Source organism: Pipistrellus kuhlii, unplaced genomic scaffold, assembly GCF_014108245.1.
Source record: "Pipistrellus kuhlii isolate mPipKuh1 unplaced genomic scaffold, mPipKuh1.p scaffold_m20_p_15, whole genome shotgun sequence".
Classification (NCBI taxonomy): Eukaryota; Metazoa; Chordata; class Mammalia; order Chiroptera; family Vespertilionidae; genus Pipistrellus; species Pipistrellus kuhlii.
Window position 1 is genome coordinate 22,184,904 of NW_023425460.1, and position 23,550 is coordinate 22,208,453.

Genomic DNA, 23,550 nt, shown 5'->3' on the forward strand with positions numbered 1-23,550 from the left:
GAAAAAGGAATGTTATTACATGATTCAAATAATTCTTTGGCTATGACATCGTCAGGAGGAGCTGACTTACTATACTCATGAAAAAGTGAATTTTTAAAAGTGCACAGAAAGCTTCTATTCTATAAATTAGCCTTGAATTTTATTCAACGTTCCCTAACAACAACAAAAAAAGTGTTAATTATCATATTATATGACTAGATACCTGGTGCATGAATTTAGGTACCAGTGGGATCCTTCCGCCTGGCCTATAGGATCGGGCCAAAACTGGCTCTCTGACATCCCCCAAGGAGTCCTGGATCATGAGAGGGTGCAGGCCAGGATGAGGGAACCCACAGGTGCATGATCAGGGCTAGAGAGGGATCCGGGAGGTTAGCCAGCTGGGGAGGAACCACGGGAGGGCTCCAGGGCATGTCTAGCCCATCTCACTCAGTCCCGATGGACCGATCCCAGCAGCAAGCTAACCTACCAGTTGAAGCATCTTCCCCCTGGTGGTCAGTGCACATCATAGCAAGTGGTTGAGCAGCCTTAGCATATTATTAGGATATTATGCTTTGATTAGTTGAACAGCCAACTGGTCAACCTGACACTTAGCATATTAAGCATTTATTATATAGGATAATTACTTTTCTCTGGGTACTATAAATTTTAGGCAGGCATAACTATAATCTTAGGAAAACTCCTGTTTTCTTTTTTAAAATTCTTTATTGTTTAAAGTATTACATGAGTCTCCTTTTCTTCCCCATTGACCTCTTCCTCACCATTCCCTCCCGCAAGCACAAGCCCTCACCCCCCACTCTGTGTCCACTGGTTTTGCTCATATGCATGCATACAAGTCCTTTGGTTGATCTCTTACCCTTGTTTTCAATCAGTTGTTAAAATTTCTCTCATCACTAGCTGTTCAAAATTGTATTCCTCATCTTTCGGTACTATACAACACCATCACACATTTTATTTCCTCTATCTGGCCCACATCTCCTGATCTCATATAGCTCAGTGTTCATGCTAAATACTATGTGGTTTATTTCAATGGCAATGGGGGGTAATAATATGAGGAACAGAGTATGACTTAGAGATAAATTAAATATATACATTTGATAAGCTACCATGTATGTTTCTATATTTATTTCCAGAAAGCAAAGCTATTTTATTTAAAAGCACATGGATACTTTCAACATTACTAACAAGGGGGCTGCTTTTCCTTGTCATGGAAGGGATCTCTCTTTGAAAGTATTTATCTAAAGTTTTCAGGGATGTGGACTATATCTCGGCACAAAGTAAGCTGCCCTATCCAGGAGAGGAATTATGATGTTTATCTTGGGAGCAGCACAACCTAAAAATAGCCTGTCTAGTCACCTTACAGTGGATTATTTTATTTCATGGATAGAAGTTTAGAGCTGAATCAGTGTTTATATGCTTTCATCACTTGATCTAATACCCCCCAAGTGCCTGATACTTTAAAGTCTAATCTCCTTTAAGAATATAATACAATTATACTCTGTGAATTGCTATCTAATAATATTTCTCACTGCTCCCCCACACAACTACTCTGGTCAGGCCACCTTCTTTGGCCTCCTGTAGAAACACGTGGCCTTCTGTGTTGTAAACTTTGCCTGGAATAGCCTTTACCCATTTGTTTACTTAAATCCTAACCTCTTCTCTAAACCTGGCTTGAGTCCTGCGTCTTCTCAGGGCCTTCTCTATCCCATCAATTCCAAATTCATTCTCTCTCTCTCTCTCTCTCTCTCTCTCTCTCTCTCTCTCTCTCTCTCTCTCTCTCTCCTCTCCCCCGTCTCTCTGTCTCTCTCATTTTTTTATACTAAGAATCTATCTGCATAATTCATAATTTACTATAATACTAATGAGTTTCATTTGCTATTTTTTTTCTATATATGTTGATTCTATCTTCTTAAGAGAAAACAGACATCCCCTGAGGGCAGGAATCATAGCTGATGTTTCTATATCCCACAAAATATATTTAGGGAATTTAATAAATGAAATGTTGATGAATGTGATGTGCTCATAAATTCACTTGGGTTAAAAAAAAAATCAAATTTATGTCATAGAAACCAAATAGGCAACTATGACCAGGTGTTTTACTGCCAGTTACTTAAGCCTTGGGAGGATATGTCTAGTGACTCCTAAATTGACATTGATCTTTCTAGAATAACATGCAGGTTTGGAGGAGGAATTAATTGCTTTACTTAACTGTATGACACTGATTTCAAACACCTTTAATGGAAAATATTCATTTTAAAAGACAGCTGGTGTATAACAGCAAAAGATGTGTAAGAAAGTGACTGTTCTATTTGTCATCCTCTTGTAGTCAAATTTTTAAAACTATCATTGTAAAAAGAATATAGTCTACTGTAACAAGATGAATTAAGGCATATCTTACTTTATTAGCATCTGTCAAAGTAGGAATTGACTTTACTACCTGTGATTGCAGCTTAAAAACTATCCCATAGTTAGATGTTGTAGTAGTCCCATTATATTGTGACTGCACCTATTCTGTTCAATTACCATTTATTGGATTAGATTTTCATCAACTATCTAAATAATGCATTTTTTAAAGAAATAAGTACTGTTCTTCACAGTTAATCATTTTAATTTTTTTGAAGAGTAAACATAAAACGAGGATGGCATATTTAGTAATAAACCCAGGAGAGTACACCTAGAGAAAGGCTGTGTTCAGTTGAAACAAACTTTGTGTTTTCAACCACTTATTGAGACACACTTTGTGTTTTCAACTAACTTATTCATTTTAGTTACAGAGGACCCTAGGCCTTAGGGCAGCAGGGTTTCCCCCAGGCACCTGCTGCAGCCAGAATCACTGTGGAGAACAAATAGCAAGGCTGCCCAGCAACCCCTGAGCTATTCTATTTCACTGCCGTGGCTTGGCAGTAAGAAGCTCTTGAAATGTTTTGTCTTACATGGGGTTTCCCTTTGGAGTTAAGCTGCCCGCCTTTCATAATCATAAAATAAGACTCTGTTGATTGAGCAAAGCATTTATCACTTAATTTCTTGCTTAATCATCTCTTAGGTTCCATTTTTTCCCCCCAACTGGTTTATATAGCCCTCTGGGCCTGCTTGCCTGTGATGGACCATTCCCAGGAAGCTGGCAAAAATGTCGCCTGTTAAATAAATGTGGTCCACTGAGTGTGACAGGCTTCTTGCAACCTGCATACTGCCCCTTCCTGGGCAATCTGACCCTAGGACTGTGGGCCAGAAGGAATGAGAGGTTTTAGAAGGCCGTGGAGAAACTCAGTAGTTTGCACCCGAAAGTGATTTCTCATTGAGAGGTTAAGAGGTGGGGGCTTTACAATTTAGAAGAGAGATGGATAAGTAAGAGCAGACTATTTTAGGTACACAAAGGTTCAGTGTGAGGAAAATTGAAAACTGTTTCCCATCTCCACTCCTGACAGATCAGAAAGAAAGGAGCTTTAGTGGTTGGGGAATTTCATACAAGCTATCACCAAAGGTCATTCTTTCTTATGTTGGAGAAATGCTTATAGTCAGGGATTGGCCTAGCAATGGGAGAAAAAGAGCATAAATATTCCATTCCCTTCCCTTTCTATGGCAATAGCAGGAAATAATTAAGATAGCTGTCACTAGCATATTTTAATATTAATAATTATTATAACTATATTGGCAATATATAGTGACTTATGCCATGTGAGGTACCATGGGGGCGCCTTAATTAATATTCTCTTGCAATCTTGTGAGATAAATATCCTAGGTTATCCTCATTTTAGATATGAGGAAACTAACACTCAGAAGGTTTAAGCAAATGACACAGCTGGTAGGATGTGAATCCAGAAGTTTCCTTCCAGTGCCCTAGCTTTTAACCACCATATTATACTATCTGATTTTTTTTGCTTCACAGACATTTTACAACCAATAGGAACAGCAAAAGATTCAGGGAAGGAAAAGCCTCTGAATGTTTGACATAAGCAAAGATGAAGAACACAATTATAATATTTAATTATAGGTTTATGTCTAATGCAGGTTCTTGAATTCTAGATTTTTTTAGACAGAAGTGTACATGTGACAATGAAGTTAACATTTACTTCAGTGGTGGCTGCTGGAGGTATGGATCTAAATCATTTTAGAAGCCAGATAATAGAAAAAGCTTTTTGTTAAAAAATCAGCTTGGCTAGCATGGCTCAGTGGTTGAGCATGGACTTATGAATCAGGAGGTTATGGTTTGATTCCTGGTCAGTGCATAAGCCTGGGTTCAGGGCTCAATCCCCAGTAGGAGGCATGGAGGAGGCAGCTGATCAATGATCCTATCTTGATTCTATCTCTCTTTCCTTCTCCCTTTCTACCTGAGATAGATATATATTTAATATTAGTTCTGGGCAATCACAACAGATCTTTCAATGACTGCATGTTCTTAGATCACTTACATGTTTTATTTTTGATTTTTTTCCTGCCCCATGTTTCCCTCCCAAGGTAGCTATCAAGGCAAAATTGTATACTGGTAATGAAAACAATTTGAAGATTATAAAGCAGGTTTCAAATGAAATACTTATTTTAGTTATGATGTAATATCAATCCTATATAATAAAGAGGTAATATGCAAATCAACCATCACTCCAACACACAAGATGGCCACCCCTATGTGGTCAAAGATGGCCACCACAAGATGGCCAGCAAGGGAGGGCGGTTGTGGGTGATCAGGCCAGCAGGGAGAGGGTAGCTGGGGGGAGGGGGGGAACCAGGCCTGTAGAGGAGGGCAGGGACAATTGGGCTAGCAGGGGAGCAGTTAGGCATGATCAGGCTGACAGGTAGAAGCGGTTAGTGGCAATTAGGCAGGCAGGTGAGTGGTTGGGAGCCAGAAGTCCTGGATTGTGAGAAGGTGCAGGCTGGACTGAGGGACACCCCCCACATGCATGAATTTAATGCACTGGGCCTCTAGATTATTAATAAACATTGTTAATATCAGTTTCTTAATTATACTGCAGTAGTTTCATTTTATAAGAGTGTATCATAATGTTTCTCTTTTTTTTTATGTCAATGACTCAACTCTCCCTCTATCATAGATATGCCACCTCTTTGAAGAAACATTGTTCCCTGGTGACCTGAGCCTTGCTTCTCAGACTCTGATCATGAGTTTACTTGTTAGTTTACATAAATGTCCCTTCCAATAGATGGCGAGTCCATAGAGGCAATGCTGTTTATTATCAAATTTTATAGATCTCAGCAGAGATCTCGGCTCACTGCATAAGCATATAAAAATGATGAAGAAGGGATATAACCCAAGAAGATATTAATTATACCTTTCATATCTTTGTTCCTATATTTTGTCCCAAGTATGTTGTGCTGATATAAGAGTTAGTGGATGGCTGAATAAATAGTTTTCATATCTGACGTTTAATAAAATCAGCACATAACATTGCCAGTTTAAAAAGTTTGAGGCATGAAAGTCTATTTGAAAAGCAAGCTCCTCTCTAACAAGAGCAAAAGTAGAATTAATGAGGAATGTGACCACAAGGCAATGGGACTGATATTTACCTGCTATTTTTCAAGTCAAGCTTCATATCTTACAGTCACACCTTAGAAATTGAGAGACTTGCTTAGATATCTCTACTTTCATTAGTAAATCATATATAAAAGAGAGCTGAATTATTTCCCTAAATATATTACTATAAATAAAATGTGGCTTTCTGAAAGATAGACTATAAACAGCACTGAGTGAATTAAGTCCATTCTTCAAAATATTAAAAAATATGGGCAGAAAATATGGGATATGCTAAAAAAAAAACAAAAAAAACAAAAAAAACACCAGAAAAAGCAAATGACTTAAAAGGCACTGTGAACAGGATGTACCTGATATTAACTAGTTACAATCAGTTATTCTAAACATATTTATGAAATAGACTGAATAGCTTAAGAGCAGAATTCTCATTGGCATAGATGTTTACTTTAAGCTTCTTGACAAATTGAACAAATACTTTAGTTTGTCCAAAATTATGTTCCCATCTCTAGAAACTGGCAATAAACCATGTAGCCATACTCCTGCATCTAAGTTCATTTAAGTTGACATCAATGATAACAATTAAGAAATGCTAAGAAGTCTCTGAAGGCTATGTCATTATGCAAAATGAGATGAACATATCTGGCAGTTAGTAAGTTAGGAAGTGGTAAAGACCGTGAGCATTGGATTCTAGTGTAAAAGTAATCAGTAAAAGGCTAATCCACATAGAAGAGTGAAGAAAACCTGGGAATTGTGAGTTTTGAGAAGTGCAAGATTACATAAGATGCCATCACTTCAGAGGTTAAGGACATGTGCCTCTTCCCCTAATGACCCATTATGTTTGGATTTTTTCATTGTATCTAAAGTTTTGCGCATTGGGTTAAACACACATTAATTCCTGAGGTTATGTCCTTCATTAGTCTATAAACATCTGTGTAAAAGTGAAATATAATACCCTTGAGAAGAGTATTACACTGAACTACTGTTGACTATCTCTCCTGGGATGGAGATGACGCATAAATATATAGGTACTCAGACACACACAACCACAAAATACACACACACATATTTCTTTTTGAATGTCCACATTGAACTTTCCCTCTATGTCATTAGTTGCTTGTGCCATCTCAGATATTTTTAAGGGAATTTTCTTGAAGTGTTACATTATCTGTTTGGCATTTAATTGTCCAGCTTGAAGTGGTCTCGGTGTCTATGAGTAGCTTTCAATATTGCAAAAAACCCCTGCACTGCATTTCACAAAATTTCTCACTGGTAACTTATAGGTTCACAACCCTTGGACTCCACCAAGTTGCCAATGTTGTTGTTTTCTTGTCAACTGAAGCAGCAGTTTTATTCTCCATAGTGTTTAAAACATATTTAAGAAACTATAACAGTCACAAAATCGGTCACTAGGAAATTCTTTCCTTTATATACTGCTACACTCAGAGAGAGGTTTAGACACATACAACTACGTCAATAAACACACCAGACACTACACTCTTCATGGCAAAGGGCTCTTTCCTCCCTCTGTCCTCTTCAATGTCCCTCCATCCTGAGTGCAGAGCTATTCATGTGTAACACTGTTAATAAATCTTCACTAAAGGTTTTTTACCACTAAATCCAGGACTATGTGAACTGGCCAGATGCAGAAAAGCGAGAGGTTTTCCTGGGCCCTTACTTGATTTTTACTCCAATAACTAAGAATGCTTGGATCCTCAGAGGCCCCCTCAGAAGGCAGCAGTCAAGTCAGATGTAGTATTACTAACATATCTCATGTTAAGGGAGATGTAATACAAACTTAGTGAAACACATTATGGCTCAAAAACCCTCGTGTCTAATCTTTAAGTAAATAACATCTTACTGCGTGTCAGAGTCAGAAGTCCCAATTGTAGCTCAACTGGACAAATATCAAAAATAGCGCTAGGTCGACTATACTTGCATGGAAGGGGATTTCTCTGGTCCTCTGGTGGCAACAGTAACTGTTTACTTCACTGTACACAGTTGCAGGGAGTTCCTAACATACTGTACTGGCGTCTGATAGCAGGGACTCCTCCATGTCAGCGGAGAGGTGGAACTTAATCTCTGTGCCCAGATAGGCTTGTTTTGCACAGTGTTGAAATGCAGCAATACAGTAACCAGAATGCCTTTTAAAAAATGTTTGTTGCAATGGCACTTTTTAAATTTATATTTCAAACAAAAGTATGATAGAGCATGCTTTCACTTGCTTTATATCACACGCATGCAATATGCTTAATGCATAAACTTGTACCCAAATGTCTCCATCACCTTCATGAAAACTTAGCTGTGTATGTGTGTGACATAAATTGTATAAAATATTCAAGCTATTATTACCTAATAAGGTTAGATATGTATAGGTGCGTGAAACTCAAGAATCACAGAATTACTACTCTAACAGCATTTACTTGACTTTTTTTTTAAAGCAGTGGTAAGGACTATATATATATGTCTCATTTCCCTTTATATATAGTTAAACTTACATTTTAATTATTGTGATTATGGATACGGCACATAATTAAAATAATAAGCACTGCTCAGAACTGTGGAAGCAAATAAAGATCATAGAATACCAGCTGAGCAAGAAGCCCTTTGTGGCTCCTCACTATGTAAACGTGTTTATGTGTCACTTCCTATAACGTGGTTTACTAAAGAGTAAATGTGTATTCATTTTATTTTTAGTTTACTGACTACCTAATATAGGCGATTTTGCAAACTCTGCATGTGCCAATATGAAATTCTTTGGTACCAAGTTAGGAACCACAGTCATTAAAGATGAGAGAGGAAAAGAGAGAAATCTTACTAGGGAGAAAAAGAAGAGAGAAGCTTTCAAAGGCATTCAAAGAACAGCGACCTACCAGTTCCACTCTTCCGAATCCTCCAACGCCAAGGGTGTCGATGATGTTGAAATCAGACAGCTTCAGGTTGGCGAAGAAAGCAGCCTCGGCTTCGTATCTGGATTTTTTGATGCGAAAAAATGGAAATTTCTTAGAGGTGCAAACACGAGTACCGCGCACAACTGTTGCGGAATGACAAGACTGTGGAACAGGGTTTACCTGCTGACATTCCATCTTGCTTTTAGAGTCTGTGTTTCCTCACACTCATACTGTTTTGGTCCCACGGGTGCAGCAAAACATAGATTTGCACTTGCTTTTTTTTTTTTTTTTTCAAAGGAGAAAAATACAAAGTACCCACTGCATGCCCGTCCTGTGACTGATAAATCCAGTTATCAAATCAAAGTTACATCTTGGTCTTTTTCTCCGCGTCTTCTTGTGAGCACGGATTGTTTGAGTTCTTTTGTGGTTCTGTTTTGGATTTTTTGGATTTGCTTGGTTTTGGTTTTGCTGATCAGATTTTGGAAGGCAGTTTCTCATTAGCTTCCCTTATCCACAGGCTGGCAGTGGCTTCTATAAATGTTTGCTACAAGCGGCAAGATCATTGAGGTCTCTGAAGTGAAGTCACAGCCAGGTCTTATGCAAACAGATCCGAAAAGCTGAGGGCTGATGTGCAAATGCCTGCACTGGATGGTCTCAGAAGCATATTTGCATTGCTAAAAAGTGTCTTCCCTTCATTTATGTTTACCCACTGACTCTCAGCTGGTAATCCCCGGGTCTTTATGTGTGCAAGTTTCTTATATGAGTGATGGGAAAAGCATGGACGGGGCTCCCAAGGTCTAACTATGCACACATGCAAATCTGACACATGCGAGTGTGTCAGATGCAAAATAAGCATCTCCTGATGAGACAAGTGAACATGAGCTTCTTAAAATATCTCCTTGTTAAAGGCCCTGCTAATTTTAGAAAGGGCAGGAAGGCAAAGAGATGAAGATGATCCTCCCCCGCACGAAAGTCAGGTCAGGGAGTGATCCAGCTGTCCCAAAAATAAAGTATTTGCATAGCTATGTGCAACCCATGACCTTCAGCCAGGCGGTACCTGGCTCAGTATTGCGCCATAGATAGACGCGATGAACTCGCTGGAGATAAAGATACCAGCACAGCTTGTTTATGCCAGTTTGTGGATAGGACCATCCACAGGCAGGTCGGAGTGAGGCTGCAGGACATTTTTAATGATTCCGTTATAACTAAACACAAACTGAGATTCCCCACTTGGGAGGAATGTGAAACAGCTTTCTAGGTGAGCTTTCAACAGTCTCCAGTTTACAACCACAGTTCCAGTTTTTAATAAGTCAATGCTTGATAGATCACAAAAAGGTTAAAAAAAAAAAGCATTGTTTTTCATTATTTGCTAATTATGTAAAATCAACTCCCTCTAACCAAACCTTATAAACAAACTACCACTCAATCCTAATAGCATTTGCAGACATCTCTCAATGCACAACCAAGAGATCAACATTGAAATTCAGGAGATGGTTTACTAGAATGGAACACAGTTAGCAAATGTGCATTTCTAGCATGCCAACTGCCATCACTACTTTTAGAAAATTAACACTCCATCCCATTTAAAGGGCCAATGGCAGAGTTCACTCCAACAGGTGTTTAGAAAGGACATCTGTTGGGATCAGAATCCATGATAGTTTGTTTGCGGCCAAGCATTTGTCATGGTTTAGATTAGAAAATCAATGAGATCATTTTTAATAATATCCTTTGCATTTGCTGGATTTGGAATCTCAGGTATTAACAGGGTAAACTTGTGTGTGTGTGTGTATTTACTTATAGCTCTCAAATTCTTACATCTGGGATCTGTGAAATTAGGATGGAAAGATCTCTACTCAGTGATCTTCAGCCTGGTGTTGCACATCAGAACTACCTGAGAATATTTCAGAAATCACATAATTTGGGTCTGACCACAGACCAAATGTATCAGAAATCCTGGAAGCAGCACTCAAATGCCTGTATTTTGAAAAAAAAAAATCCCACCAGGTGATTCTGATGCACAGTATGGGTTGAGTACCATAGTTCTACTCCATGGAAGACCTTCAGGAGGTTCCAGAAACTATAGAAAAATTTGGGGGGTGGGTTAAAATGGCCCAGGGAAAACAGTCACTACCCAGTGAGCCTGGGGGTGATGCATTCATGCCAACAGTGTTGGGACTCTTTTAACTTGGTCTTGGCTTTGATCTTCTGGTTCTAGACCCAAAGGAATGAGCAATAATTTTATAATGGTTAACACAGCTATAAATAAGAACAAGATTGCTTAAAAAAAAAAAAGACAGTTACAGAATGCAAAAGTTATAAGGTGATTACTTTGTTTTCACATTTTTACGGTAAAATAGTAAAATCCTCTTGCCTTTGTTTACATTCACTATCTGATAACTGACCATATTTTAACCAGTAGGATGAACATAGGAAATCTCCTGTTAAATAGTATACATTTTCTCTGCAGCAATTAAAATCCACTTAAATATCTACACTGGAAGCACCAACTACAGTTAAATACAAATATTTCATAGGTTTTAATGAGAAGAGATCACTAACATTTTAACCATATCGCTCATCTTTGTTAAATAATTTGCAAATATGACTAGGTGAATTTTTAAAAATACTACCTAGTTGGGTGATTTTATCTAGTGGTTGGTGATATACAATTTGAAAGGGCCTTGGGATAATTGTGGTCTTGATCTTCTATGCTATTCCTATTTCCTTCAGATCCTGATTCTTGGGGAAGTCAAACAAGATAGGAATGCTACCAGATCAGTTTCTCTTTTCCAGTCAAGGAGATGTTATTGTTGAGTATATCATATCCATTTATTTTTTTCCTCATTTAAATTACTCGTTAGGGACAAGATTTACATTTTCTTCACAAAGACTCTGCACACTTTTCCTTTCTGAATTAATAACTTTTATTTTTAACGTGGAAATAACCACCTGTAAGAAGTCTGGTAAAAAACTGAACTTTGGATAATTTAGCTTCTTCAGGTATCTAACCACTTTTGCTCATAACTTGGAGGGATATTTTTAGTTTCTTTTAACTCAGGAATTATTTGTAGGTAATTTCAATCCATCAATTAAGTACTCCCTTCTTAGAGTTGATAAAAGTTTGAGTGGGAAGAAGACTAAATAAATTAATGGCCATTGTTTCATAAAACAAACTTATTTTGCCTGAAGGAGGTAAACATGAAATCAAAGTTCCTAACTTACAAATGTAGGGTACCAGGCCCAAGAAATTAGTTCAAGCTTCGTGCAATTCTAAAATCCAGCTGTGCAAAAGTATTTACGGAAGGGACCATTGCCAAGTGCTAAGGAAAATGCATCAGTGATGAATACAGTTCCTGTTGTTTGTTTGCTTAAATTTTGTCAAGGAGCAAAAAATGTATTTTTAATGGTCTGAGATACTGATTTTATCTATTTAGCTCAGGGTGTTAGGTATGGATCCTCTTCCCAGAAAAATGTAAATAGTGACATACCTTTCTGCATGTAACACCAAAAAGCTTACAAACTCCTAAAATAGGTTAATTACACAAAATAACTAAACTACAAGAGAATAAGTTGGGTGCAGGAGACAAAGGTAACATATTGTTTCTGAAACACAATAGTCACCTGGGGCTATGGTTATTAGAATCCACAGACAATTGCTAATCCATACAGGGTACTCTTTAAATAGTAAAACAATGAGCTTTTCTTTTAAGAACTGCTAAAAAGGAACAAAGTAGCCTAGAATTCACCTCCTTTATATTTCTGCCTGTACAACAAGGAGGTTCCAAAAGTAATGAAAATGTAAATGTGTAGGTGTACAAATAATGGCACCAAGACACATATAGTCTAGTAACCAAAAAATAGCACTGGAATAATCTCAACCTCTCTCTAAAAGTACATATATGTACAGTGTTATATTCACTTTTTTTTAGGAAACAAAAACCAGTAGGCTTTATTTTTTTTTTCTATTTCTTCCAATATCATCAGTTTCCACAAATCCAAAGAGTGAGAATCATGTGTCCTTTGTTATTCACAATTGCTTTCCCAGTGTTTCCATGCCTCCATGAATCACTTTTGTCCTTTCTAAATAACAGAATTGGGTTTTAGACCGTATGACTGACCATTATTATGAAGTGAACATCTCCAGCTATATAATGGGAACCAAATATGGTTGAAATGAAGCTTAAAATGAAGCTTAAAACTTTATAATTTCCTTGATATTATAATAACAGAAATCACTCAGCATTATTTAACCAAGCAGACAGTATTATGTGCATTTTTAAAGTAAAGGCCAAGGATCCAAAGGAACATAACAATAGTTCCAGATGGGTTACAAAAGCCAATGATTAGGAGCCAATGGAACAAAAGGCTAATGTAGCCCTGCTTGCTTTAGCTCAGTTCATCTACAATCCAAATTACAATAGCTTCAAAAGTCAACTCTAAGCGTTTCCATGGAAAACCAAAAAAATCATTAGCATTTCCTAATCCACATGCAAATCAGTTACCGATGTCTTTGCCTGGGCTAATGTGCTCTAAGATGGATTTTTATGTCCTAATTTTGTCAGTTTGGGGGGAAATCTACAAAAGTAAAATGTTCTGGTAAGTATCCATGGCCTCTCATCTATGACTAAGTTACTTATTCTACTGCTGTAATAGGTAAGTTAGATTCAACCAGTCTCTACTCTGGACTTCAAAATAATTAAAAGAGTACAACACAGCCTATAGACAAAAGCTCATGACTTGTCTTGGCTCTTGTCAACAATTTTGTATTTCCAAGTCCTGTTTTCTTCAACATTTACACCTTAGTAGTAGAAGTATTGACAAACATACACTCAAGTAAATAAATGTAGATGGTTTAAGTCAGAATCCAGGTTTACTTGAATGTTTACATAAATGCCTAGAAAATTTCTTTCTCTTTTTCTTGTCTAAGAGCACTGCAATTTATAAATAAAAATCTAAAGAAACAATTAAAAGGGGGTAAGAATTTACACCTGAGACTAATAAATACTGTATGTCAACTGAGGGGAAAAAAAAGTGGATAAAACCTTTCAGAAAGTGAGTCTTAAACACAAAATATATATACCTGGCCTATGATATCTGCAAGATATAATGCTTGTCATTGAATAAGCACTAAATGTGGACACAGGATTTTATACAATAATAGTTCCTGATTTAATATAAATTAGTGCATGGAGTAATTTGTAGGTCTGGTAAAGTGAATTAAAAATTCAGCGAGAAAAGTAGAGAGAGAAAAAGTGGAATTGGGAATTAGACCAATGATTCTTATTTGCATATTTAGCACAGATGTGAATTGTGCTTAAATTACAGGGACTATGTCTCATTGTGCCACTCTAACTTGTATGTGTGAAAATAGTAACTACAGGTCCTATTCCCCTGATTATCAAATGTTTGGCATTAAATAAACGTAGTCACTAAGAAAAAAAAATGGACAGTTCTTCTTAAATCTATAATCAAGTCATCTCTTATTAATTGAATTGCTTTATAAAAAGTCTCATTTATACCTAAACTTTAAAAGTGGAATCTTTTGACTCCATTGGGAAATAGTAAACACTTTAGAATTTAAGAGTTATTTCCTGTTGAAGGAATTATCTTTAACAAAATTCATAATACTATAAATTTTAAAACAATTCCTTTAAATATAAGCAATCCTATTCCTAAAATTCTAGACAAGAAGAGATGATTTCTAGTTTATTTATAGCTCATGCAGGTAAAGTAACTAGTCTAGTCACTATTCTTTTAGTAGTGGTGGAGAAAACTTAAGGAAATACGTTTTGAAAATAACCTAATATATAAAAAGTATTTCATTATGTCCATTTTCTCCATAAAGTTTAATCTGTTCTTCAAGAAATTTGAGAGATTAGTTTGCAAACTCTATTTCCAAAAATGTGATCAGAAGCACAGATGTTATCTTGACCATTCTAGTTGAGACACAGTTCTAGTCATTTTTCAAGTATATTCCCTTGAGGAAATACAGCTAACAGAAATACAAAGGAAATTTGCATTTCTCATATCTGCTACATAATAGGAATGATAGTAATGCAAATACTCTGCACTTAAAAAGCATCTTTCTCGCAAGGACTCTAAAGTTTCTCTCATCTAATTTATCCGCCCTGATTCTCTGTGAAGATGCAATAACAAATATTTTTTACTTCTTCTTAGCAACTGGGTAGACCAATTGTTAGCAAGTGATTCATTTCAGTAATTAAACACTGGGAGAACTGAGACTAGAAACCTTGGGTGTGGTCACATCATAGCATATTTACACTTATTATAAAATATTCAATTTCCTTTTAAACAAGATAGAAGAGAATCACAAATTTTAGGCATGCTTTTATCTCAAGTACTCAGATGCTAACATAGTTCAAAGTCTAGGTCAATCCCATGAGGAGCTAATTTAATTCAACCTTTACATGTTTAAAATGAAAGAATTAAGTGCAGGATGGTAAATGATTTAGCCAGAGGCACAAAGACTTAGGCATAAGGGTCTTGAGTTTTTGGCTTATTATACCATATACTATCTGATACTATCTTTGCATTTTTTTTTAAACACTATTCCAATATTTGAAAAACAAGGGCAAATGTAAAAGTTATAAAACATATTTGAAGAATATATTATTTTATTACACATCTCAAGAAGGTGACTCCTGAAGCTAGCTAAGCACTCTTGCTTCTGAGGGGGCATGTGTATCTGTGTGCTCCAATTAAATGAAAGGACCCCAACTAGAAGTACCTGAATGGAATACTACATGGCCATAGAAAGGCTGCAATGCTGCCACTGACAGCAGGGATGGATCTTGATAGTATCATCCTAAGCAAAACAAGTCAGATAGAAAAGAACAAGAACAATATGAGTTCACTGATATGTGGGAAACAGAACGGAAAGGAGTAAATGAACAAACAAAACAAACAGACACAGACGACAGGTCATTAGAGGGGAAGGATGGTGGTGGGAGGATGAAGAGGGTAAAGGGGACAAATAAATGGCAAAGGAAGGAGACCAGCCTTTGGGTAGTGAGCACACAGTGCAATATACAGGCGATGTGTCAGAGTTGGACACTTGAAACCTATTTAATGCTACTAAGCAATATCGCCCCAATAAATTTAATAAAAATTTAAAAGCTGGCAATTCTATGCCTCCCCCCAAAATGCATTGACGTTCAAAAGATTTTTTTTTAAATAATTTAAACATCAGAACAGAATTTGTAAAAGATGAGTGAGCATATGTTACCCATTCATTGTCAACTTGAATTGTATTGTCCAAAAAGCCTTTTTAGTTATGCAGTTTTTAGATAGTTTCCACATAGTTTGAGTTTAACTTTTTCTTTTTCTGAAATAATGGTTTAACTAAATGCATATCACCATGGAAATAAACCAGCAAGAAAGGAATTAAAGATTGGTTTCCCTACTGGTGTTGTAGTTTTTTGTTTTTGTTTTTTTCCTCTAACAGAACCATTGGCCCATAATAAAAGGTTAATTCAGCAATTATTTTTGCTTTGGAGAATATAGATACTTGCAAATATATATGCAAACAAAAAACCTGCAGTTCCCCACCACATTTATTGCAAAATAGATATTTCCTTCATATAAATGAATAGCCATCAGAGGTTAGAGGTCTGAGAAAGTTTTCTTCCTTCTCAGTGCAGAGTACTTTCCTTCTCATTCCTCCCCTACATCTCAGCATTTCTACCTGAGTCTTTTGCTTATGACTGTAGACTAGGGTGATCCAGACTGGCATGGCATAGCTTCCCAGGACCAGGCAGGTGAGGTTGGAAGGGAAAAAAGGCTGGTGAAAATGACTCCTCCTCCTGACTTCACTGCTCTCATACCTCAGGCCTGTGGTTAGCAACCCTCTGCCTCATCTGTTGTCTGATGCCACTCCGGAGCAAATATTCATTACAACAGAGCTCTCGTTCAATTTCAATGAAGGGCTGGGCAAAGACAGCCCAAATTTTCCTCTCAAATGTAAAAATCTCTTTTCTACCCAAAGACGGAGAAATGTTTTCCTTTTTATGTCACTTTTTATATGGGGGTTAAAATATTGAAATAAGGGACATTTAATTTTAATTAAGCCTTAAAAGTTAGCCTTAATTGTAATCTTAATCAAAGCGATCAGTTAGAAAACTGAACAGAAGGATCAGGCAGGACTCAATGAACACTAGGGGTCAACTTTTAATTCTGGACTCAGAACCTTTACCATGTATCCCCACTGTGTGTTTCTCCTTTATATCTGAAGGATTCTGCATGAAGTTCAGGGGCAGGTAGCTTGGGGATGTGGACATGGTCAGAGTGGGCCCAAGCATGAAAGAATAATAAAATGCAGGGTGTGACAGGAAGGAAACGAGAACTACAAGCCACCCTCCCAGGCCAATAGGAATATAATAAAGTAAGTGATCAGGGAGTTGGCCCAGAACCAACCTGAGCAAGACATTCACTTTTCCCATAAACAGAAAGGTTTGTACCAGATGTGTCTATGAAGCTCACTGCAGCTTGATCCTTCTAGGATTCCAAGTGTCTTGGGAGGTATACGCCTTGCAGGAAGTCCTGGGACCGACAGCTTATCTTTTTCCTGCATTGTGATTCTCTTCCCTATCCTGTCCTCTAATCCTTGACCCTAACACCTTTATTTCAGGAAATGCTACCAAAGGCTTTCATTTAAGAAGGTCTGGTCTCAGCTTCTGGTATGCAAAGGAAGCAGGCAAGAGATCCCAATCCATTGTCCAAGACAGCTGTTGGGAAGATATGTCTTGTTGACCAAAAACAGAAATGCAGATGCATTTCACCACAGATGTAATAGACCAGAGGTTCCCACTCATCCAGAATTCATATCAGAATTATGTGGTGAGCTAAACACAGACCTGATAATACCGTGGGGTTTGGGGCCAGCAATCACTATTTTAAAATAAGGTTCAAAGCTCTAAATTACCAAAGTCTGAGAGAACTATTAGTGTTCATTTGATATGTATGTGACAGACACCTTATTCATATACAAGTAACACAGGAAAATGTGTCCCAAGTTCCAAACAGTTATTCTCAAATGATCTTTAAGAATGTCATTTAATTTTTAAATGGTAAAAACCTGTATGTATTTTTCTTAGTAGAGAAAATATTAAGCAGAAAAGAAGAAAATGAAGCAAAAATGTTGCTATCACAAGTTATTTAGTCATAGTGATGGTGCATTTATCAAATGAACTAGGTTTCAGAGAAAATATCACAAGTGTTATCAAATCACTGCTATCTGGATGAAAAATCTGGCATTATTCTTTTTCAAAGCCCAACAGAACACTAAAGCAATCCATAAGATTTTGTTTTTGTTTTTTTAAACTGGTGTGAATAGTTTATTTAGATTTCCTGAATTTTTACCTAATGTCCATTTTCTCTACCAGGGTCCCATCTAGGCTGCCATAATACCTTTAGTTATCATGTCTTACTTAGATCCCCTTTGTTTGTTATAGTGTCTCAGATTTTTCTTATTCATTTTTACCTGACAGTTTGGAGGAATAATGATCAGGTGTTTATAGACTGTCCTCAACTGGGGTTTATCTCAGAATTTGTTTAGGGTTATAAATATTTGGGGATGAAGACCAGAGAGGTAAAGTGCCATTTTCTGTGCTGTCATATGAAGGGTACATGCTATTGCTCTGATTATCACTGATAATGTAAACCTTGATCATCTGGCTGAGATAGTAAATCTATCCGTTTCAACATAGCAGATACTTATAGGAACAACAAATGCAAAATGAGTTACATTAAAATGCGGTACTAGCAATCTATGTGCCTAGTAGAGGTGACTCTTATTCCTGGATCATGTACTGGTTTATAGGCAGATCATTAAGTTGGCCAATGTTTCAGTTTAATAAACAGTGTGGAGACTGAAATGTTATGAATTGTTGGTAATCTATATAATCAATTCTTAGAAAAGGTTTTGTGTTGCTTTTATCTGTTTGATTAAATGAACTACTTTTATTATTTCAAAAATAAATAAATAAAATGTGTTCTCCACACTTTTTACCTTGGAATATGTCCCTCTCAGGATCTGATGGCACTACTCATTTTCACACTTCTAGGGATTTTGCATAATTAATTTTAAAAGGTCATAATAAAACACACTATTTAGGATTTCCAAAGATGGCTACAATATTAGAAACAGATGTCTTCCCATACATGTTTACATAAATCACAGGAGTGAGATAATGGTGTTGAGAGAACAACTCAATATCTTCAAATTGCTGCTTGTGTACAAAATTATTACAGTAATTGTTTTCCTTACTACATGCTTCATGTGTCATGGAAGTTTAGAATTTGTAATCAAATTTCACTGGATTAGCACATGTTGGTAATTTTTCTGCACTTTTAAAAATGGTTTTTAAAAAGGATTCCTCACTATTACATTGCAATTTTGTTAGAATATTAAGTGAATTCTCCCAATAATAAGTTGAAAATACTCTTTTCTGTGTCCATAAAATAATATTGATGCATTGGATTTATTTTACCACTTCCTAAAAGATCCTGGGTCTATAAATGTAATACATATCTTATTGATTAGCATTAAACAATTTTCTTCTTTTTTAATAATTAGTAAATAATAGAGTTACATTGGGAAAGACAGTCAGACCTATTAAGGTTATTCTTTATACCTCATAATAGCTACAGAATACTTTTTCCATATTTGGTTGCCTTTTCCTCACAGATCTCCCAGGGATAGAGTTGACCTTTGGCAACATCCTATTCCCAGTTCTCTTTTTTGGCCTACTTTTGCTAACACAAGTTACTGCATTTTCTCTCAGGAGTAACAGCTACCAAATTCACAAGGCCTCAGTGGATTGAGTTGGGTTTCAAAAGGCCTGTTGACAATAGAGCAAGCTCTACCTGTGATCCGAGCACCACCCTGAGCTGTAGCCTCTTCACCAGGTCTGCCAATGTGGTGGTTATGTTTTCAGAGCACAGCGTCTGACCGGGTTCTCAGTCTGGTTTACTCTCTTACAACTGTGCAGACATAACAGAACTATAGGTAAAAAACAGAAAACCTTCTTTCTGCTCCTTCAGGCGAGGAACTTGCTGCCCTTAGGTGGGAGCCTTAGAAACTTGTTCTGTGTCTCGGCACCTGTGTGCAGTGAAATCCGCTAGAGCTGTGGTGGGCAAACTGCAGAACATATGACTATAAAAATATGTCATATGCTGATGTTTTGTTCCTTTCCCTAATATTAACTTTCTTCATTCAAAATGTTCTATAGGTAGTTTATGATGCTCCCAGTAGAACATGTCAACTCTTTGTACTGCTGCTGGATAATGCAGTTTATGCTATGTTTTCACCATTTACCTTCTGAACCATCTCATATACAGTCAAGTGTCCAATGATTAGATTAAGCTAGAAATAAAGGTATATGTGATGAAAGAAGAGGGATTATTATAGTCTATGCTAATTGGCCTATCAAAAGGAGGTTACATGAGGGTCTCCTTTTGAAAGTTCAATTTAATATACTTTACACAATTCTACTGGGTGTTACTCTTAGGGAATATGGAATTTATGAATCATCCCATGGATGAAGGAAAGTTCTTATGTTATTTCAGCATAAGGTCCTTACCTTCAACTATTCCCTGAACTTGTGGGAGACAGACGATACATCACCATGCTCTTGGCCACAGTCAGGCAAGAGTTACAGAATCAGACAGCGACCACCATAATCCAGAGCCTGAAGAGGCATTCACAGAATGTCTGAGGATGTCCTCTCTGAATTGTCGCCAAGAAGCCGCTCAGTGACCCAGTCCTGCAAACAGACCCCTCTCCCATTTTCCAGGGGCTTATTCCGTATGAATCATTTCCCTAAGGGTGGTTCATTGGGAAACAGGACAAAGACTTAGCCAAGTTCCAGAAGCACAGAGAATCTCATTGGTTCCTTCAGAAACATGCAGGTGACACAGCAGATGCCTCATTCTGGCCCAGAGATTTATAAGGGTGCCTTTTAGAAGGAGAAAGCTCAACTTCAGATCTTTTACTTCCTTGCTTTTGGCAAATAATTATAAATACTTCTTGATAAATGTGTTATCAGATTTATAATGTCTTTGCCCCACTGAGCAATGTTTATTAGGGGAACATGCCTAGAGGTGAATGTGAAGACACAATAAATGAAAAAAAGAGAGAGAATTCCTTCGTTATCGTTTTACTGACAAATGACAACAGAAGAAAGTATACAGAAGTTCCATTTTCCTTCTTTAGGCGCCATCAAAGCATTTTTGCAACATTTCATCATGTCACATGAATTTATTAGCTGTGTTGTTAATACACAATACAATTAACATCAAATGGCGATGTTTTATGTCAGTGGGAAAATACTCATAAAAAGGCTAATGTTTTGAGATGAAATTGGCATGATAAAGCTTTGGAAGCCAATTAGTCCAGTTGTTTTCTCTGCTATCTATTCTAGCAAGTATTGTCTATGGCCCATTCCCACCCAGTGATGCTGACCTGAAGAGCCTGGTCTGTATTGAACAGATACTCACTAGGGCCCACTGTTCCCTCATATGGGCACACAAGAGCAAGCTAAGACATGGTCAGGTCCAGAAAAGCATGTCCGCCGTGCATGCGATCCTATTGCAACTGATCCATGTCTGTGTGAGCCACTGAAATAAGAGTATTGCTGTGTGTGCCCGGCACTGTGCCATGCCTTCTCATATCATCTCATTTAGTGGAGAGAAGTTAGATGCTTGATCCCCTCCCCCACCCAGAACAGGAAACACACCGAAAAGCATTAAGATCCAGCATAGAAGAATCTATAACATAGGCCTCTCATTCTCAGGCATGAGTTGAATAACACTTGCCCAGCAGGGGACACACAGGAAAACAAAGCAGGCCTTTGTTTTCAGAAGACAGCGCCTATGAGTTTTAAGGACATGAACCCCTTTTCCTTTAGTTCAGGTCTCCCTCCTCCTTCCAGACCAGATTCCTTCTGAGATCAGCAATGCAGTGGCTTAAATTCCTGGTTTAGCTGCTACCTCGTCATGTCAAATCACTGACTTTCCATTGAAAATCCAAATCAGAATCCAAACAAAAACTACCTTTGGATTTTTAACCCCAGTTAATGAAAATGAGGCTGTAATGATTATGGCAGTGATGCAATTGAGAGCTACAATTGCATTACGAAAGAAAGGCTTTCTTTTCATTGGGGAAAATAAGTGTCATTAGGATTATGACTTCAGCTTAACCTACCAGCGACTGAACTTCCAATTTACTTGCCTTTAAAGAATTCCAAACACGAGAAATTGTATACCACCTGCTTTAGATTTTCTAACAGAAAGTGAACATTTGAGTTTTGCAGCTAAAACAGACATTAAAGCTACGGCATCGCTAACTTCCTCGGGAAGGGGAAGGAGATCTGAAATTAGAAACATAAAGTTAAGAAGGAACATGGAAATTGTCATTTGTTTCATTGCTTACCAAACAATTTCTCACTCATTACCCACAGAAAAACAACAATAAAATATAACTGGGCATGCGCAGGACTACTTCACCAAGAGTTGAAAAAGTTAACTTCTGTAACATGACAATACAATTTTTGATGTCTACAGAAGATAATTCTATTATTTATAGTTTTTTATTTATTTAATTTTACTAAGTGTACTGAAATGGGAGAAATTGCCCTCTGTGTGTGCAATCTGTATATCATTTCTAAATTGAGTATATTTTATTCTCTATAGTAAAATAGCACATTATGAAATGCATTACCTCAAGGGGAACAAGAAAAATATCTTAGACATTACTGTTACCAGTCTTAGATAAGCACTATTTTCTTATCAGTTTTACTTGTCAAATAGAACTCCAAATCTTATAAATTATGTGTCCGTTAATAACTCCTGTCTTTTCATTGCCTTCATATACTACCCTCATTTTCATTATAACTCACCAATAGATACTTCAATCCTGTTGTACTGCTTTCAAGGACCAGATGTTAAAATTCTCCAACTATTCCCTATTTTCCTTATAACCTGCGTCTTTGACAAAATATGAGATCTCTTACAATTTAGGACTCTTGTTTGCCCGCAGGGCCACAGCACTGGATAGATACTAAACAATTTCTACGCACTTGCAAAGAAACCAAATGAACATTGAGTGCAACCCATTATGACTGTTGTGCTTATGACTTCCATGTTGAGGCTACTCATAAGTTTTCAATCGTTTTCCTCCCATCAACTGTGACCTTTATTCACGCCACAGGTACATGATATCCGTTACTCCTGAACCGAGGCAACGTTTTGTATTCTTGGTTTATTTATGGTTTCTACTTTGGAGTCTGTGCGATGAAAACCCCGTTCCCTGGGGCATTCTGTGATAAGGGGCTAAGTTATCTCTGCAGATGACTCAAACTCCCAACGGATGCCTGGGGCAGTTTTTATCCATTCTGCATCTGGTTCTGATACTCATTTTTCAGCTATTGTTTTCCACTGTAGAAATAATATTTTAATTTACCTAAAAGCACACAGCACATTTTCACTGTAACACGTCCCCTTTACCCTGCGGGTTTCATAATAAAAACCCAGTTGCTGAGAGTGACAGCTGTTATCCCCAGCTAATAATAAAGGGATGATCCTGCTGGGAGAAACAAATGGATTCCTAGGAAAGTCTGTGATCTCCTTAGCATTTACCAATCTAACTAATTATCTGGAGGCTGATAAATTATGCGAGTCACTTATGCTAAAAGGCATTTGATAAGACTCTAGTAAATAATTGGAACCATCTGAGACAAGGGGAAATAAAAACCCTTGAAATGATTTTAGACAGTTTTAAGCAACCTGAGCATTCCAATGAAAATGGAATTCAAACTTTGTGTTTTCCAAAGAATCGGGCAGTTCTATGATATCATGAACCACACGTAGCAAATGACTAATAAATGCACACATAGGCAGGCACTGTTACAGATTCGGAGGACACAGCCGTGGACAAAATATCCCCCCTTAAGAAAATGAACTTTCCCTCCTGTGCCTTACATACTTAAAGAAGAAAGTCAAAGGAACAAGTAAAACATGGTATATTACATTGTTGTTACGGTAAGTGCTGTGGCTGTCCTAACAGGTGTTGGTGGCTGCTATTTTTACTGAGGTGATTAGGGCAAGTTTCACTAAGAAGGAGGCATTTTAGCAAAGGTCTAAAGGAGATGAAGGCGAGAACCAGGG

At 37.2% G+C, this 23,550-nt stretch overlaps 1 protein-coding gene across 3 annotated transcripts in view; it reads right to left on the bottom strand.

Annotated features, from left to right (window-relative positions):
• PRKG1 (protein kinase cGMP-dependent 1) overlaps window positions 1–23,550 on the bottom strand; it is a 1,018,841-nt gene that overhangs the window by 27,534 nt on the left and 967,757 nt on the right. For all 3 annotated transcript variants that reach the window (XM_036438437.2, XM_036438436.2, XM_036438438.2), the window contains one exon: window positions 8,350–8,446. In XM_036438437.2, coding sequence (XP_036294330.1) covers window positions 8,350–8,446 — 97 coding nt within the window. The remainder of the gene's footprint in view (window positions 1–8,349; window positions 8,447–23,550) is intronic.